General features: G+C 45.1%; 1 protein-coding gene across 4 annotated transcripts in view; it reads right to left on the reverse strand.

The window, feature by feature from the left end:
- TRIM55 (tripartite motif containing 55) overlaps nt 1–13,573 on the reverse strand; it is a 42,445-nt gene extending 28,872 nt beyond the window's left edge. For all 4 annotated transcript variants that reach the window (XM_082674494.1, XM_082674495.1, XM_082674492.1 and 1 more), the window contains exons 1-4: nt 13,267–13,573; nt 12,597–12,769; nt 5,828–5,993; nt 3,768–3,863 (exon numbers count right to left, since the gene is read on the reverse strand). In XM_082674494.1, coding sequence (XP_082530620.1) covers nt 3,768–3,863; nt 5,828–5,993; nt 12,597–12,769; nt 13,267–13,434 — 603 coding nt within the window. In that variant the 5' untranslated portion in view covers nt 13,435–13,573. The remainder of the gene's footprint in view (nt 1–3,767; nt 3,864–5,827; nt 5,994–12,596; nt 12,770–13,266) is intronic.
- Between the last annotated feature and the right edge of the window lie 4,888 nt (nt 13,574–18,461).

Raw genomic sequence — 18,461 nt, forward strand, 5'->3', positions numbered from 1 at the left:
TGATTTGGAAATATAATGGATTTGTTGTCATTGCAAAATCATTGGAGGATTTTATTAAAGGTGCCATTTTTCAGATACTGGAAATGCTCAAGATCAAATAGTTATGATTCAGCTTCAGCTGTTTCCCCTAGACGGACGTCCACGCAGAACAACATTATTTCTAGGCCGATCTGCCTCGGGACGGCTAGTGTGAGTAGCCTTCTCTCTTGGGTTTCCAGTGACCTAGGATAAGCGCCATTTGGAAGGACTACAAGAGGGAGGTTACGTTTTCTAGGGATGAGGAATGAAAGTCAAGCACGTTTTTCTGGAAGCAGAGAGCTCCCGAGGCAGTGCAATTCTCCACCCCCGACCAGCAGTCCCCCTACTCTGTCCCAACCCATCCCAGAACAGCTCCAGGCCTGGAGAGGCAAGTGTAGCTTTAGATCTTGCTGGGCTCGTCTAGAACAGCCCAGAAGGCCCTCCAACAACCTGCAATCACAAGCTCTGAGAACGTTTCAGGCTGAGCCACCTCGGTCAGGAGGGCTAAGAAGACTGCAGGTTCCTCCATCCCCCATCGGCCCACAGCAAAGAGGGAATGCCACTCCTCCCCAGCTCAGTTCAAATTCCCTTTTGTGACTGCGATCCGTCTCAAAGCCACTCTCATCATCAATGCAAACTCACATCAACTGCACACATTGTGTTTAAAGGATCACAAGGAGTCCCCAGCGTGATTTATCGCAAGCTCAGCGGCTCTCCAGGGCTGATCCCGGGCCGGCTGCCTGCCCAGGCCAGCCCTGCAAGACATTACATGATTAGGGACAAAATTAGACATTTGCAAGGGCAGGTGTCAGGGCCCCGAGTGGGAGGCCATGTAATTAGGGAAGGATAGTGCCCACCCCAGGGGCTGCTCCATTTCCTGTCCCTATGGAGCTCTTCACCAATCAGAAAAGAGAATTCTTCAAAAACAGCTCCCCACCCCCTGGCTGGGAGCCGCCGATGGCTTCTCGGAAAATGTTTCCAGGCAGGTGATGAGCAGAGCCACAAAGGGAAACAACCACCCCAGGCAGGACAGGAGACACAGGAGCTCTGTGACCCTGACCCCTGGTACAGAGTTCACCTGCTTGGCAAGGTAGACCCCAGTGCGCTTCACTGCCCTGCCCTGGTGCTTGGCCTGCTGATAGGACCCTGGCTCTGCGGGAGGCCCCATAAGCGATTCCAGGTGCACGATGGGGCCATTTATAGCTGTGTCTCTGTCCTCAGGGCCTCTTCAAATGGAGGGTGTTTGCATCAAGTAGGAATCATAAAATCAGAGACCTCTGGGGGGCTCTGAGCCAATCCCTATGTTTCCAGGTGAGCCACTTAAACTGATCTGAAAGAACTGTGCTTATCTGAGCCCTATTCATTCATGTATCCTTTCTTTTATTGGTTATTTTAAAAATCTCAGGCTTCCTTTAGAAAAATGTGAAATACAGGCATATATAAGGAAGGCCTTGAAAATCACCTGTCATCCCACTATTCCCTGCTCTTACACTTTTGGTTTCTGGCATGTTTTCCCCCTATGAATACAGACATTCTGTCCTGTTTATATACCACGTCTTCATCTTATTTCCTTAAGTTAAAATCCAAGGGGTGAATGAAATGCGTAAAGGGGATGGACTCCTCCTGACAATTTGCTGACTCATCTTGAAGCCTCCTGGGGGAAAATTACACAGCTTCCTCTGGGGTACTGTGAAAATACTCGTAAAAGTGTGTACATTGGACCAATGTTTTTATCAGTAACAATAGGGGATGTAATCCTGACCTTCACTCTTAGGAAGTTCTTTCTGATATCTACAGTTAATCCCTTCTGCGGGCTTAACTTCAAACCTGTTCCTTCTTGTCTTGTTCTCAATGAAAGAACAAACAGCTGCTTCCCACTGTGCCCCTGACAGGCCTCCAGGAAGAAAACCTGTTGTCAAGTCTCTCCTCGCCCTCTGTGTCCTCCGGTGCTGCCTAAATGGAGCAGAGCCCTTTGCATTTGCTCAAGGCCCAGCGTGCCGCACAGGACTTTTGTCGTTTGTGTTCTCCAGCCTCAACGTCCCCGACAGAAAGCCTGTTCCCCTGACAGAGGACTCTGATGAAGGTGCGAGCAGAGACCAGCATAGAGATGACCTCACTTGTCCACAACAACACATTCCTATTTATACACTCGAGACTCAGTGTGGTACCACACTGAGTGCTGATTCATGGCCTAATGATTAAGTTGTATTTGGCCTTTACTGTGAATACGTGAAAAGAAAAAAAGTTTATATCGTCCATTTCAGAATCTCTTTGATCTCTTCAAGAGAAAACTGTCCTTCTATAAATGGATTCCAGATCCATCATGAATCTTTTCAGGAATGTGAGTATGGGGAAGAGAGGAGACTGACTTTAATGATGTGTGAATCTAAAATGAGATGATTTTGGCCAACATCTTGAAGTCATCATCTAGGAACTGGCCTTTGGCTTTTGATAGAATTTGCCTTTCAAGCGATAAAATGGTAAGATTAGAGCACTTATCAGGCACTCACCATATGCCAGGCGCTAGGCTAAGCACTGTGTTTATGCTTACTTAACTCCTCACGGTTAACTCTATAAAACGGGTACTTTGCCCTGTTTTTCCAGGAGAAAACTGAAGGAATGAATGTACTTGTGAATGGATCTTAAAACATAACGTTTAGTTTAAAAAAAGTAAGAAGCAGAATGAGAAGAACAACAAAATACCGTTTATAAAATTAAAAGACATGCATATAAAACAACACACATTTTGTAGGAATACAGGTAAATGGAACATTAAACATGTTAGAGTAGTTATTTACAGAGAAAAGGAGTGGGAAATGGGGATAAAAGGACATAAATAGATAACAAGAGGGGCCGTGTCCACAGCAATAAAGACAACATGCCATTAACTGAGCAGTACAGGCTTCTGGGGTCCAAATAAAGCACAACCCCAAAGCTTAGAGCAGGGAGTAGTAATAAACTGCTCCAGGTTAAACAGCCAAAGACCTGGACTCAAACCCAGGTGGCTTGCACCTGCCCCCAGGCAGCAGGGCTGAACTAACCCGTGGACCTTCAATTCTTGGAAAGACATCTGCCACGTGGCAAAACCCCTTTGGCTTCCGCATTTATACAGTTTGTATTTGATCTTGAGAAAAAGTGGATTCCCAATATTTCTGACATGCCAAACCTAAGTGTGAGCCATTTGTTCATCAAGTTTTTAATTGAGTGTTTATTATGTGCCGGGCACTGGGCCAGACAGAGGGCCAGCGGAGATGAAGGAGCCGGGACTCTGGCCTCAGTGAGCTCCCAGATACTGACCCTCTCTCTCCCTGCAGGCAGGCAGCAACTCCACTGTTAGAGCTTAGATATGCAGCTGGAATCTTCACATGACTTTCTAAAGCACCAACTAGCATTTCTTAAGACCGTTTAGATTTCCACAAAGAAACTGTGCTATGATGGTGGAAAACACTCATTGTCACTACTGGAAACTGATTTTTCTTGTAGCTAATCTTTCAAAATGGGTTGCCCAAGAAAGAACACCTGTAACGACCACCTTGATAAATGTGGTAAGATCTGCCTTGTTGCCTCATGTGGTAACTTCTCTTTTCTGTGCCAGGAGGTAAATATTTTAGAGACACATCAGGAAGGAGGTCATCCTATATGGAAAGACTGAAATGTTGGAACGGGGATTTCTAGGGTGGCGTTGAGGAAGCCACAAAACCCCAGGGGTTCAGGCACGGTTTACACTCCCTTGAGGCCACCTGACTCACCTCGATCGTTTTGCAGGTGTCCTCCAGCTGGCTGATCACTCCCTGGACCCGATCATTGCTTCCCACAAGGACAGCAATGCCGTCGCTGAGCTCAGACTAATGGAGAGAAAAGAGGGGTGCAAGATTTTAGGGGCTTTCTAGTCAGCACTGACTGTGAGTTCATCTTAGTAGTGTCCTCATGGGTTCTTAATTTAGGGTCCATGGAACCCCCAAAGGAGGAACAGTGAGGCTGGGAGGCCTGAGAACCTCCTGATCTTGTAAATAAAATTCTGAATGGATGTGTGTATAAATGCATTTGTCTGGGAAGAAGTTTCATAGTTTTCATCAAATTCTTAGTAGAGACTGTGACCCTGCTAAAAACATTAAGAACACCGAATCATAGGCCATAGAGAATAGCACATTCAGGGTAAAGAATTCTAAGCATTGTTTATTGAATGAAGACCAAAATGTGACATCAGGGGCCCAAAATGAATTATTTGTCTAGTGCAGCTCAGGATCAGTTTTACTAGAGAAGTATTCATTTATTCAACGTATACCTATTACGCATCCTCTACACGCTAGATGCAAACAAATACTCATATTCTAGACTAAGTCATTACAAACTTAAAACTGTAACGTTCAACTGTTTCCAGGAAAAAAATTTCAACTTGAAATTCCTCTCAGGACTCTTTGGACCCCGAAGCGATTCCATTGTTCTTACTTACCCCCTTGCGAGGCTGGCCTCTGGAGCACAAGAAACACTGAATGAGTGGGACTCAGGAAACCTACGTGCTTGGTCCAACTCGGCCTTCAACTTCTCTATGATGTTGGGCAAAACATGTAATCAATTTGGACCTTCATTGTCTCACATATAAAGTGAGAAGAGTGGTTGTAAAACATTTTAAAGCTGCAGAACCCTTTCTTCAAATGGAAGCTAATAAATAATCCCAATAGGTAAAAAGTTTGCTTTGGCCAAACCGGAGCGGGATGGAAGCTCTGCCAGCCTGCCTCTGTCCATCCCGCATGGGCCTCAGGGCTCTGAGGGGAATGGTGTGACACAGGTACCATTCAGTTCTAACACGTATGACTTGAGGGGGGGGCAGGTAAAAGGGAAACGGGGGATAAGTCTTAAGTGGATTGAGAAATAAATAAATGTTATGGATATCTTGCTAAATCCTGCTTCTTTAGCAGTTAGTACTCACTGGTTGCAACTGGTGTTGCCCAAAGTTTGGTTTCCAAATTTAATTCCAACTCTGTACTGTATTTGGTGTAAAACACTGACCAAATGTGGAACCTCTGATTCTTACAGAAAGAAGCTGAGATGTGGAGCTTCTCAAATTCTAGATGCCAAGACTTGGTTGCAGCTCTCTGAGCACACAACCCCACAGTTTATTTACATCAAATGGATAAGCTTCTACTTGCCTGTGGGTGAAACCGGATTGGCAGGTGAGTGATAAGCTGGGACACCCTGTATTTGGTCAGAATGAGGGGTCTGAGGCCCTGGGGTGAGGGCATGGATGGTGCCCTCAGTGCTGGCCTAGGTTGAAAGGCTAGGAGGCCAGTTTAACCCAGGCTGGAGGGCCAGGCCAAGGGAACGTGTAACGCAATGTCATTCATTGTAATGCTACCAACTAGGAGTGCGCGAGAAAAGGCCTTGAGGAAGGCCAAAGGAATCTTTGGTTGGTGAATGAAGAAAAATGTTCTGAGTGGAGTAAAAAGTTATCCTTTTATTACCTATAGTCTGAACCTCAAATAACGTTTGAGCAGCTTGAGCTCGGACCGAGTCCCATAACAATGCACATCTTCAACAACCTCCAACGGGCGCAAACACAGCGACCCTTCCCCTCCGGACCCCTTCCTGACTCTCTGCATCTCTTCCCTCCCCCACCTTCCCCACCAGCCTGCAGGGCATTAAGCACGTGGAGGGTGCGCAGCATCCCTTCCGGCTCTATGCTCCGCGCCCTCCCAGCCTCAGGGCCCTGTGGCCCTGTGCATTGGGCATCTCTCCTTGGGGGGCAGCGAGTCAATGACGCAGGCACTTGGAAGGGGCTTCGGAGGAGGGGCGGAAAGGCCTCTGTTACCTTCTGCCTCTGGAACACGTGAGTGAGGGGAGCCACCTGGCAGTCCTTGTGCGCCCCGAAGACCTTGCACAGAGAGCAGGTGGGCACTTCGCAGTTCAGACAGTAGATGTTGATGCGCTCATCTTCGTGCTCCTCACACAGGGGCTGGTCGGACTTCTTTTCTGGTCTGGGAGGAGATATGTGGATAAGCGTTAGCTCCGGTTGCGGCAGAGCTGAGCCGGGTGGCCCCACGGGGTGATCAGCATTGCATCCTACCCGGCAAGACCCTGTACCCCCAGCAACCCTACCCCAGCAGACTTCCAGAGCCCCTTTCATGCGCTCAGAGCCCTCCAAATTCTCTACGGGTTTATCAACAGTGTCCTGACAAATTTCCAACCAGGCTGGGGGTAAGGACATGGAGACTGTGACCTGTAGCATTTGCCAGTTTCTCTGGTATGAATATTCCCCCCATTGGCCGATTTCAAGGTTTAAAAACGGGCTAGTGCAATTCCTGAAAGCCGAGCGCCGGATTCTTTCTTAGGAGCTGCTTCAGCACCATCTCTACATGCTCACAAGTCTCTCAAGAGAGACTTTACAATTACGGGTAAAGAGGGGCAGGTTGCCGATAAACAAAATGTCAAGTTTGCACCAGCTTTGGGGAGGCCCATTTGCCCCACCGCTGCAGCCTCTGGCCCCGGCAAAAGGAGTGAGCGTGGAGGTGGGCTGGGGGAGCCCAAATCTCTGATTATCCATCTCGGCGCTGGTTGGAAGTAGTTGTGTGTAAGTGCTTTTTGATTTGTTTGGGTCTCCTCCTGCCATTAGCCCAGAAAAGTAAATGTACGTGACTTCCTGCGGACTCAGCAGTGGTGAAGAGTGGGTAGTATGTGCTCAGTGAGTGTGAGCAATTACACTGAATACTTTAGGCAATAAGAAAAGTGCAAAATGTTCTTCTGGGACATGGTGGTACCCCGGAAGTCCAAATCTCACAGATAATCCGCAAGTTTCAGTTTTCCCAAACCAAACCAACCAAAACTTCTCAAAGCTGCCCAGGTCATAATGGAGCATTGGGTTTGAGATTTGCACTTCAGGGGTACCACCATGGCTAAGCAATGAAGAAGCATGAGAGAGGTAGTGACAAATTATTTTTGCTTAAGGATAACCTCTTAGCTGCGAAATCACCTGGAGAGCCCAGGTTCACGTCACGTGGTAGGGCCTGGTATATTTCCCTAACCATCATCGTGGTTTAGGTGTTAGAATACGTCAAGATCAAAATTATGTCACCTTGTGATGCTCTGGGCTCCCTCTGGAGATCATGGGGGGAAGGGTGGTTTTAGCCTACTTATACGAAATCTGGAATTTTGATATGTTCTATTCAAAGACTGAGGCTGTTAATAGTTTTCAGAATTGTTTGGAAAATTTAAATACAAATCCAAAATCTTTCCTCATTTTCCCAAACATACGATTATTTAGAAGCATCTCAGATTTGGAACTGAATTTTTATTTTATTGAAGTATAGTTGATTTACAATATTGTGTTAGTTTCAGGTGTACAGCAAAGTGATTCAGTTATACATATATATATTTCCAGATTATTTTCCATTATAGGTTTTTACAAGATATTGAATATAATTCCCTGCTCTATGCAGGAAATCCTTGTAGCTTATCTATTTTTTTAATATAGTAGTTTGTTTAATCCCATACTCCTAATTTATCCCTCTCCCCCTTCCCTTTCCCCTTTAGTAACCATAAATTTTTCTATGTCTGGTGTGAGTCTTTTTACATTTTGTATATAGATTCATTTGTATTATATTTTAGATTCCACATATAAGTGATATCATATAATATTTGTCTTTCTCTGTCTGACTTACTTCACTAAGTATAATATTCTCTAGGTCCATCCATGTTGCTGCAAATGGCAATATTTCATTCTTTTGTATGGCTGAATGATATTCCATTATATATATTATGGTCTATTTCCTCCACTGGAATGTGAGCTCTATGAGGGCAGGGGCCAGGGTCTGTCTCCTTTTTTGCGGGGTTCCCAGTGCCAAGAACAGTGCCTTGCACAGAGTAGGTGCTCAGTACATATTTGTTGAATGAATGAGAAGTAAAAGGGAATTTGCCAGATTCGTGGACAGTGTTCCCTGTGCTCTAACATAAAATCGCTCATCTGGAGAAGGCGTGTGAACTATGGGGAAAGCTTAGTCACTTGGCTCTCCTGAGTGGCAAAGGAAAAGACCAGACAACATCCTGAAGACTCCACTTATAAATGACAAAGGCCTCCAGCGGTTATCTAGAGACTAGGAGTGGTGATTCAAAGGCTTCTCTACCTCTAAAACCTTCCCTCCCCTGTACCTCCACCTCGTAATACATGTCAAGCAAGTGTCCAGAGCACATTAACTGGGAGATGGCACAGCTGATGCTACTGCAGCCCCTCTCCCCCAGGCATTTCCCGAGGGTAGCCTGTGTCCCACGTGCTGCTCTGATGTTAGCAGCTCTGACCAGGGACGATATTGTAGAGCTCAGATATTTGCAGGGGATGCAATACTGAAAATGTGGAAAAAATGTGGGCTCTTCATTTAGTTGTTGATTGTGATTACTTTTTCATGATGCAATACAGACCAAGGACTGCCTGCAATATTCCTTATTAGGTTGTTGTTGTTCAGCTGGCAACACAGGCCGAGAGGCATCCCCCACTTACAAATGGGTATAGAATGAAAACCTTCAGACACCTTACGCCACATAACACACTTGGGACAAATGTGGCATGTAGAATAAAGACGCAAAGGCGACTTCATGAGGTGAGGGTGTCCGAGCTCTCAGTTGTGGTTCGGGTCTCAGTACCAAATGCTGGCTGTGGCCCCCAGCCGTTCCGTGCAGGCTAGTCTCAGGGAGTCTGTAGCCTGTTCCCTCTGCTCTCTGGGGTTTCGGGGACCATCTTCAAGTTTCCTGAAGGATGGGCATCTGGTGCTGATGATGCATTTCAGGCAGTACTTTGGGTTTTTTTAAACATCTTTATTGGAGTCTCATTGCTTTACAGTGTTGTGTTCGTTTCTGCTTTATAACAAAGTGAATCAGCTATACGTATACAAATATCCCCATATCCCCTCCCTCTTGTGTCTCCCTCCCTCCCACCCTCCCTATCCCACCCCTCTAGGTGGTCACAAAGCAATGAGCTGATCTCCCTGTGCTATGCGGCTGCTTCCCACTAGCTATCTGTTTTACATTTGGTAGTGTATATATATCAGTGCCACTCTCTCACTTTGTCTCAGCTTACCCTTCCCCTCCCCGTGTCCTCAAGTCTGTTCTCTACGTCTGCATCTTTATTCCTGTCCTGCCCCTAGGTTCTTCAGAGCCTTTTTTTTTTTTAGATTCCATATATATGTGTTAGCATACGGTATTTGTTTTTCTCTTTCTGACTTACTTCACTCTGTATGACAGACTCTAGGTCCATCCACCTCACTACAAATAACTCAATTTTGTTTCTTTTTATGGCTGAGTAATATTCCATTGTATATATGTGCCACATCTTCTTTATCCATTCATCTGTCAATGGACACTTAGGTTGCTTCCATGTTCAGGCAGTACTTTTACAGTCAAACTGATCTCAAAGTTTAATCCCAACTCAGTTTCTCTAAGTGGTGGCCGTATGGCCTTAGGCGAGTTCCTTCAACTCTTTCAGGCTCAGCTTTTACTCATATCTGAAAATTGGACTAGGAGTCTTCTAATTAAATATGACAAAATGAACGCATTTATTTATTTGTTTCCTGCTGAAATCCCACTAAAATGAGAGTAAGGGAATAAAAAGGTATAAATCAATAAGGACAAAAAATGAGCAAGATAACAGCAGAGGAGAGATGCAACCAAATGTTGGAAACTAACAGCTGGACGAAGGGACGTGACCTGTTTGAAATGCATCTTGGTTCTGCTGGGAGCCTGCAGGGTAAAGGCGCACAGGACAAGCTGCTCAAGCTTTACAAGCTCCCCCTGCAAAGGCCCTGGGACTGCAGAGGCCAGGCACCCAGGAGTGCAGGGCTGTGGGGGGGGGGGGGGACTGGAAAGAGGAGGAGTTTTTGCACACTTTAGGGGATTACTTGAGGATGTGCTCCACAAAAACAGTAGAGTAAACCAACAAAGAGGACGACAAAGGATCCAGGAAACAAGGGCTTCAACCCAGGGGAGAGTCAAAGAAAAGTAGAAGGTAAAGCCAACCGCGCGGGGGCTCAGCCCTAATTGTCTACAGTGAAGTCAATAGATAATGTCTAAAACTGAAAAACCCAAGAATAGGAGCCTGCTAGTAGCATACACACATCACTGGGTGATAAGTGGCAGAAGAACAGCTGAAAGAATTAAACGTGGCTGACTCTGGGGAGTGAGACTTGGGGACAAAGAGGGAGTAGGGCAGGGAATGCAGCTCTCTTTCGAGGCCTTGTAGTGCGATTGGAATGTTTAAAATTATGCATATGCATAGGAATTACTTTGAATAAAATATTTAAAATACTCGTGAGAATTAAAGAATTACACATGATTCATGTGTATAACACCCTGAACAGTGGCTGACGCATATTCAACACATATTGGTTTGACTTGCTGTATTTTAAAGTTAATTATTATGTTCTTCTTTTTTTTTTTTTTTGGCCGTGGGACATGTGGAATCTTAGCTCCCCGACCAGAGATTGAACCCGTGACCCCTGCAGTGGAAGCGCGGAGCCCTAGCCACTGGACCACCAGGGAAGTCCCGTTATGTTCATTATTAATATTAGTGAAATTAGTTCCTTCTCGCATCGCCCCCCCCCCCCCGCAAGCTCTGGCTAGCTCAGCACCAGGCAGAATTCTAGATAAGAAGGCCAGGTTTTACTGAGACCTACAATCTCTAGCCATTCTGCGGGAGGCCAGAGTTGACCAGCCCCTGCCCTTTCTGCTTCCACCTTAATGTGGGCCAGGGTTCATCTCACTCTGTATTTCAAAGTTAGTCCAGAGTCACCTCACATACCCTGAGGCTTAGGATTCTGGACTGGTAAATCTGCCAGCCCTCAGGGAACCGCTGGGTTTATGTCCAAACGTGCCCGAGCTCTCTGTACAATTTGTGGTTTTGCTACCAATTAAAAATGTCCCAAAGGCAAGTCTCAGGTTCAAGGAACAGCAGCATAAGAAGAATTTGATCATCACAAAAACACCAGTAGGCTGCTCCGCCGTGAGCTTCATTGTTGGAGATTGGCTCATTGCTTTGCGTCTGTTCACCTAGGCACTAGCTGTGGCGGACGCACCGCGTAGACTTCAAAGCCCGGGTGCGTCGTGTAGTGTCACGCTACAGATTTCAACGTCTCCTCTCCTCGGGATTACATAGCAACGATTGTTATTAGTTCACATCGTTCAAGCTCTCACTGTGGCAAGTAGCAAAACAGAAAATTGTGGCAATAAATAGAACGTGTAAGATTTATGGTGTGGCTTAAACATCTGGTACTTACGGGGCAACTGCTCTGTGCGAGGCACTGTCGCAGGCACTGAATCAGTTGTTATATAAACAGCCTTAGTAATTAGTTGGTTATTAATTGGCTGGTTAACTTTTTTAAGAGACAGTGTATCTATTTGCATCTTGAAATAATGAAATAAAATGAGATCAGATCTTAATTACAGCAGCGGTACTTTCCTTCTTCTCAAGAGATTTTGGAAGCGAGGGAAATGGCCCACTCTGTATCTCTGCAATATGTCATCAGCAATTCTTCCTCCCAGTGCCATCTATATCCTGGCCCTATCTAATTTAGTTTTGAATCTTAAGCAGAAATGAATAGCCATAGCAATTGTAATAATTATATGTTCGATTTATAGAACAGCTTTCCTTCTAAGAGCACAAGGCTCTTCGAGCCCTGCAGATGTCCCGTGAATCCGTGTCTCCTACTAGGAAGCACAGTGAGATCATTTCTAGATGGTCTCAGTATTGCTGTCAAGTGCTATGGACTTGATTGCCTTGTGTACAGTTGAAAAAGGGCTCCTCGACACCAGCACTTCTAGGAATGAACTCCCCCTGTGTTGTCTCTAGGAAAGGAACTCTGTAGCCAGTGTGATTTGATGAATAAGAAGCCCTTTTCAAAAAACTAAAAAATGACTGATGTATATGCTGCATGTCAATCAGCAGGTGCGTGCCAGCAGTATTCAGGAAGAATAACCTAGAGAATAGGGAAACATAACCTGAGCTCCATCCTTTTTTTTCCTCCCCTGTCTCTAAACTCTAAGTTGCTAAATCCCAGGAGTCTACCTTGCTTTGCTACTTCCCAGAGTCACTACCATGACTAACTATGTCAGAGGATTTTGTTTTTATTATTATCCTCTAGATAATGTTTACATGAGACTGTCTGAACTAAGAACAGGCCGATGTGGGGAGATGCCATTTCTGTTCATTTTCTGTAGAGTTTTGCACTCTAGTTTTTCTGCTGTGTAGAATCTGGAGCTATAAAGAAGCTGTGTAGTGCAGAAACGTCTACAAGGGATGTAATACAAGGCTGGGGGTAGGGCAGCATTATGCCTCTTTCAATATCACCATCTGGACTGGATTAGTGTTAATGAGTTACTTCATTCTGAAATTGATACAAAAGCATGGGCCCCAGCTTCCTTCTCTCCTCCCAAGAGCAACTCTCACTCCCATTGGGAAGGACTGACTTGGAAAAACATTTTCCTATAAAACAATTAGCCCCTGATTGGTAAACAAGCATTCAGTATAGCGACCCACTGAAACAAACAAACAAATAATGAAGACAAGCTTCAGATGTGTCTGACACACAGGAGAACCCTACCTGGTGGACTCCTGCTTGTAGATGTCAATGATATTTTCCACCAGCAGGTTCCTCTGAAGCCCGTAGATCCCATGTCTGTCCAAAACCACTTCGTGTCTGCAGGATGGGCAACGGAATCGGCCCCCCGAGGCCACAGTGCTACCTCCTCTTGTGGGCAAGTACGGGTTAGAGGCCTGTTCCCGCCAAGCAAGAAAAGAGGAATTGAGCAACGCCACAGGTAGCTTTTCAGAGGCTTCCCTTCACTCTCTGTTACACTAGGAACAACATCAACTCCTGCTTTCAGCTTGCTGTGAGATCGTCCCTTAGGGCATTATCGGCAAGCATGTACCGTCTTCAGCATGAGGTGCTTCTCCGCCCGGCATTTCCATAACCAAAAGTTCCAGCCAGAAACTCCAACATTAATGTCTTGGGCAGTAATTCATTTACAATTTTGAGACAGATTCAGTTTTTTTTAAACAAGTATGATTCTTGGTATTGAAATAAAATTGGATTTGAGAGTAAGAAGGAGGCTGACAGCAAAGTACAAAGCAAATCACTTTAAAAACTTTTTTTCTTTTTTTTTTAACAAATGCAACCTTATACAACTTTCTAAAGAAATTACCTCAAAGTTAAGTGCTTGATTCGGAGAAGAGGGAATCTTTTCCACCCCCTCCATTCCAAACAAACCTACCTGGAAAATGTCACTGGCACATTTCCTACACAGGTTATGCTGGCAGGGGAGAATGACCACGGGTTTCGTGAACATCTCTAAACAGATGGGACAGATGAGTTGCTTCTCCAAGTTATCCATGGTCTGCTGCTCTTTGGAAAAAGACTTGTAATTCAAAGATGCGCTCATCTCCTGGCCGTCCCTGTGTGCTCTGCCAGGGAAAGGGTGCTTCGAATGGTTTCTGCAAGTGATTCCTGGAAATAATTCCAAAGATTGTGTGATCAAGTGTCCTTTACGTTTCTTTCCGTGGAGGACATTGTTTCAGGCCCAGGATCAGAGTGGGGCTGGAGCTGTTTTTAGCAGCCGAGGGTCACATGACAGCAGACAGACTTGTCCGTATAAGCCAGTGACAGGAGGATGGATTCTGACAGGTGACAGAGAACAGGGGCCAACATTTCCACCCCAGGGAGTGAAGAGAGTGGGTGGGAAGGAGGATTACAAACCTCATTTAGACGGGGTTGTGAGGAGAGGGAGGTGAAGCTGACAGTTGTCGACAACAAATGCAAATGTTGGTGCCCAGTCGCTGAGCTATGCCCCCTGTGAGCAATCAGCAAGGGCTTGGTGATGGGCTTCTCCAGGACCAGGGAGAACATAGTCCAAGAGTCTCACTGTATAACGAATGCCATTTCTGTCTTGAGAATTTAGGAAGCAAGTCACCAAAAGTAGCATGATCATACTATCCTAGGTGAAAACAAACGAAGCATGTCTGCTTGGCATATCATTATCCTGGCTTCACAAGGGTAATCAACTAAAAAGACTTGCTTAGTGTTAAATATTTCATCTTTGTGAGGGTTGTGAAATGGGAAAAATTTCAACTTAAAAACTGATTTCAAATCTTTTCACCACAAAAGTATCCACAAAATTTTTAAAAACTCCAAACACCAGTTGATCCAATTTTTTTAAAAAAAAGTTGTATAATAAAGCTCTAGTATGCTCTTTTCTCTCTCTTTTTCCTAATCCTCCTTCATCATATACACCACCACCCCTACACACACCTAGAAACACACAGAAAATTTGGCAATCTTTAAACATTTTAGTTTGCGCCAACAATCAGTAATGAGGTAGTAACTGGCACATGGGGTGGCAGACCCATTATTTTATTTTGCCATATAGTGGGGGACAAATATCAGTGCCATTTTCAGTGGAAGTGAAAATGGAATCCTGCTTCCACACCTGGGTTTTATCTGGTCTGAAATATCTGTGCCCCTCTGCATTTGTCTGTATTTCCCAAGTTGATTTTTTAAATGACAGTTTCCCCGGTCATTTCTGAGAATTCTTGGTCTGCCCTTGAGTCATCAACTTCAATTCTGATATTGGCCAGGATTTTGTGAAACAACTGTTTCATCTATGTGTTTTATTTAAAGATTTAAAATCAGATCAAAAATGAAATAAGAAACACATGTCTATTTTTTTATGTGATGAATTTGCAGCTTTATTTCTCCTTGATTTAAAACACCCCATACAATGAACACATTTTGTTAACACAGCCCCAGGGTGCACTTAATTACCAGTAAGGAGTAGATCGTTGTGACTGGTTATGTGTGCCCTTAGTGCTGTGTGCACTGAGAGTTTATTGAGAATCTAATAAGCTCTATTAACTAATAATAAGTTATACGTATTCATAAACATTTCAGGGATCTTTGGAGAATTTTGTTATTCCTTTCAATGTCTGTTTAGCAACTACAGTGAAGAAGGGAATTGGTGACATTGTTTTACTGAGTTAATTCAGTTCACCTAGCCTAGACAGTTAACTGTGTTTATTGTACATGGGCTATGGAGGTCTGAGCAAAATAAGAGAGCTGTTTTCTAAGAAAGATGAAGTTTCTACTGTAAAAGACCTTGCAACCTAAGGAAAAGCACTTAAACTAATACTACACACTATAGCCAAGCCTATCCTTTTAAGAGGAATTCATTCTTTCAAAAAATATTTGTTGAGTGTTTATCATGTGTCTTGAAAGACGAACAAGATACAGGCTATTGTCCTCAAGGAGCTCAGTCTAATAAATAGTAGAGATAAGACACGAATATACAGAAACACAGTACAAAACAAAATGGGATAAAGAACTTCAGGGACTTCCCTTGTGGTCCAGTGGTTAAGACTCTGCGCTTCCAGTGAGCGCGGGTTTGATCCCTGGTCAGGAAACTAAGATCCCCATTCCGTGCGGCACGGCCAAAAAAAAAAAAAAAATACAGAGAATTCCAGAGTTGGAGGAATCAGGAGGGCTTCATGGGTGGGGTGGCATTTGCACTGATCCACTGAGGAACCTAGACACCAATGGGCATGTCGTCCTGTGGGCAGTGGGGCGTAGGTGGGGCTTCCAAGAGAAGGCATAGAAGCAGACAGGAGTGCCGGGAACGGTCAGAGCGTGTGGTGCTTTGGGCTGGAGTGCAGAGCATGCTTCTGGCACATTGGCAGCCCATGAATACTGGGCTGAAGAGTTTTTACCACTTAATAAACTAGGCAACAGGAAGTCGTTGAGAGTGTCTCACAGGGACGTTTCCCTGAGAGCTGTGCATTGGTGAAATTAATCTCAGTGCTGGTTGGGATAGGTCAGTGTGAAGGTGACCTGGCTAAAGACCAGATGGGAGGTGTTGCCTAGGTGAGAGGTCATGACGCCCTGGCCCTGGGTGACGAATGGCAGTGGGGAAGGAAAGGAGGAAATGGACTCTGGTGGCTATGAGGGTAGAATCCTCAGGGGTGACTCAGGTGCCTGAGCCAGAGCAACCAAGATGATGCAGTGAGAGGCTGCACAGGGAGTCAGGAGGTCCAGCTCCCATGTCCACTTCACCTGGTGATCCTGGGAAAGTGACCTCACCTAGTTGGCTTTCAGTTCTTTTATCTGTGAGTGGGCTTCATAACCTAACTTAGCAGTACTTGTAGAAGAAAACACTCTGAAACTGCATGAACATTGAGAATCCCCAGTTGAATTATTTGATGGAGAGTTGAACCCTACCCTCTCCTTTTATTCTCTGCTCCTTCTTGCTCTCTGCCTTTCATTTTGTCTTAGAACTGCCCCTGGAAGCTACAGAGGAAACTAGCAAGAAGCCCACAGGAAGAAGAGCCAGGTTGATGGATAAGAACCACCTTCCCTTCTTCATCATCTTTCCTCCATTCCTGCTCCCCCTGCTCTCAGAGACCAGCCATCTATGGGGTGGGCATGTGAGTTGGGAGTGGGACACGGGGGTAGCACTCTGGTTCCTAGGGAGGAACCAGAAAATTTTAGTCTGCTCCCAAATCATTCAGAGTCTGAGAGATGGCAGAAATTCTGGAAATGAATCAGAATTGAAGTCAGCTTCAAGGTTCTGGAATCTGCAGTGGACCTGGGCCTCCACAGAGATGCGAAAACCAGCTTAGTCTCCCGAAGGTACCCTGGACTCTCTAGGGGTGGTGCATGACTTCCCTCTCCTACCCGCACCCTAGCACAGGGGGTTGAAACCAATCAGGGGTAATTACACAGGAAGTTGCCCTAGTTTGAAGCACCGATTTCCCCCCATTCTTGAGTCCTACCACACTGTGGTACGGGTGTGTTTAGACACATTGAGAAGCTGAAGCAAAACCACCATGGCTCTCACCTCCTCCAGAAGTTTCCCACATCGCCCAGATAAGTCAAAGGAAGCAAGATGGGTCCCTAAGAACCTGAGTTTACGCCCACGGTGGACTTGACACTGAGGGGTGACAACAGAAAGAGAAGACTCTTGACCTTTTTCAACCTCTAGCTACCAGGCCAAATGAACCCAGACTTCAGGGTCGAGCGAAATGTAGATCTCAGTGTGTTTTTAATCTCAGGGAGGGAGAAAATGAGGTTCTAAAATCCCTTACTTTAGTACTACACCACCACAACAAACATAATAAATATTTGCAGAGTACCAATCATTTCTTAGGATAGCTCTCTAGAGTAGATATTATTATCTCCATTGAGCCAACTGTGGCTCAGGGAAGTTAAGGAGTTGCGCAGAATGATACCTTTTGACTCATCCACTAAGCTACCCCACCCCATACTCTACAGCACATTGTCCATTAGAATTTTCTGCAATGATGTAAATGTTCTACATCTGTGCTGGCCAACCTCTAGCCACAGGTAGCTATTGAGTACTTGAAATGTGTATAGTGCAACTCAGGAACTGAAATTTTTTTTTCATTATTTATTTATTTATGGCAGCATTGGGTCTTCATTGCTGTACGTGGGCTCTCTCTGGTTGCAGCGAGTGGGGGCTACTCTTCGTTGCGGTACACGGGTTTCTCATTGCGGTGGCCCCTCCTGTTGCAGAGCATGGGCTCCAGGTGCGCAGGCTTCAGTAGTTGTGGCACGTGAGCTCAGCAGTTGCGGCTCACGGGCTCCAGAGCGCAGGCTCAGCAGTTATGGCGCACAGGCTCAGCCGCTCTGCAGCAAGTGGGATCTTCCTGGACCAGGGCTCGAATCTGTGTCCACTGCATTGGCAGGCAGATTCCCAACCACTGTACCACCAGGGAAGTCTGTGAATTTTTAATTTTATTCAATTTAAACATATGTTTAAATAACCATATGGGGCTGGAGGTCACCATATTGGACACAAGTCCTAGAACATAAGATATTAAAAAACCTTTGGTGGGGGGGAAACCTTTGAGGAAAATTGAAATGTATATGAAGGATTCTCTGGCAGGAGCTGGGTTCCTCTCTTTTGGTGGGTTTTGTACTTTCTGGTTAGGGTGATATGAAACTCCTCTAACCCCAGAATAGTTAGAAAAGCAACATCAACTCTAGATTCCAACTTGCAAAACAAGACAGAGCACTCTGGGGAATAGGAGGCATTAGAAAGTTCCCAGAGAATCAGTGTCAGAATAAGTATACTTCCCAAGGATTCCAGAATGTCCTCAGCATTTCATTTACCCATGTTCTTTTTGTCTCTTTAACATACATAATTGCAAATCCAGGTACTTGAAAATAATCTAGGCTTAGCTCCAGGAGCTAGCTAGCCATTCATCAAACAAAACAGATGGAAAGTGGAGCTAAAGGGAAGTAAAAAATAGATATAGTTTGAAGCAAAGCAGTGAGGCAGAGTGCAGCCCTGGAGGAAGAGAAAACAAGAGGAACTGGAAGGCTGATCTTGATTTCAGCTCATTCTCTAAGGTAGAGGAAGGAGAATTCTTCCTTCTTTTACCCACCAGAAGTGAGAAA

This window comes from Grampus griseus (assembly GCF_964374135.1).
Source record: "Grampus griseus genome assembly, chromosome: 17".
Taxonomy (NCBI): Eukaryota; Metazoa; Chordata; class Mammalia; order Artiodactyla; family Delphinidae; genus Grampus; species Grampus griseus.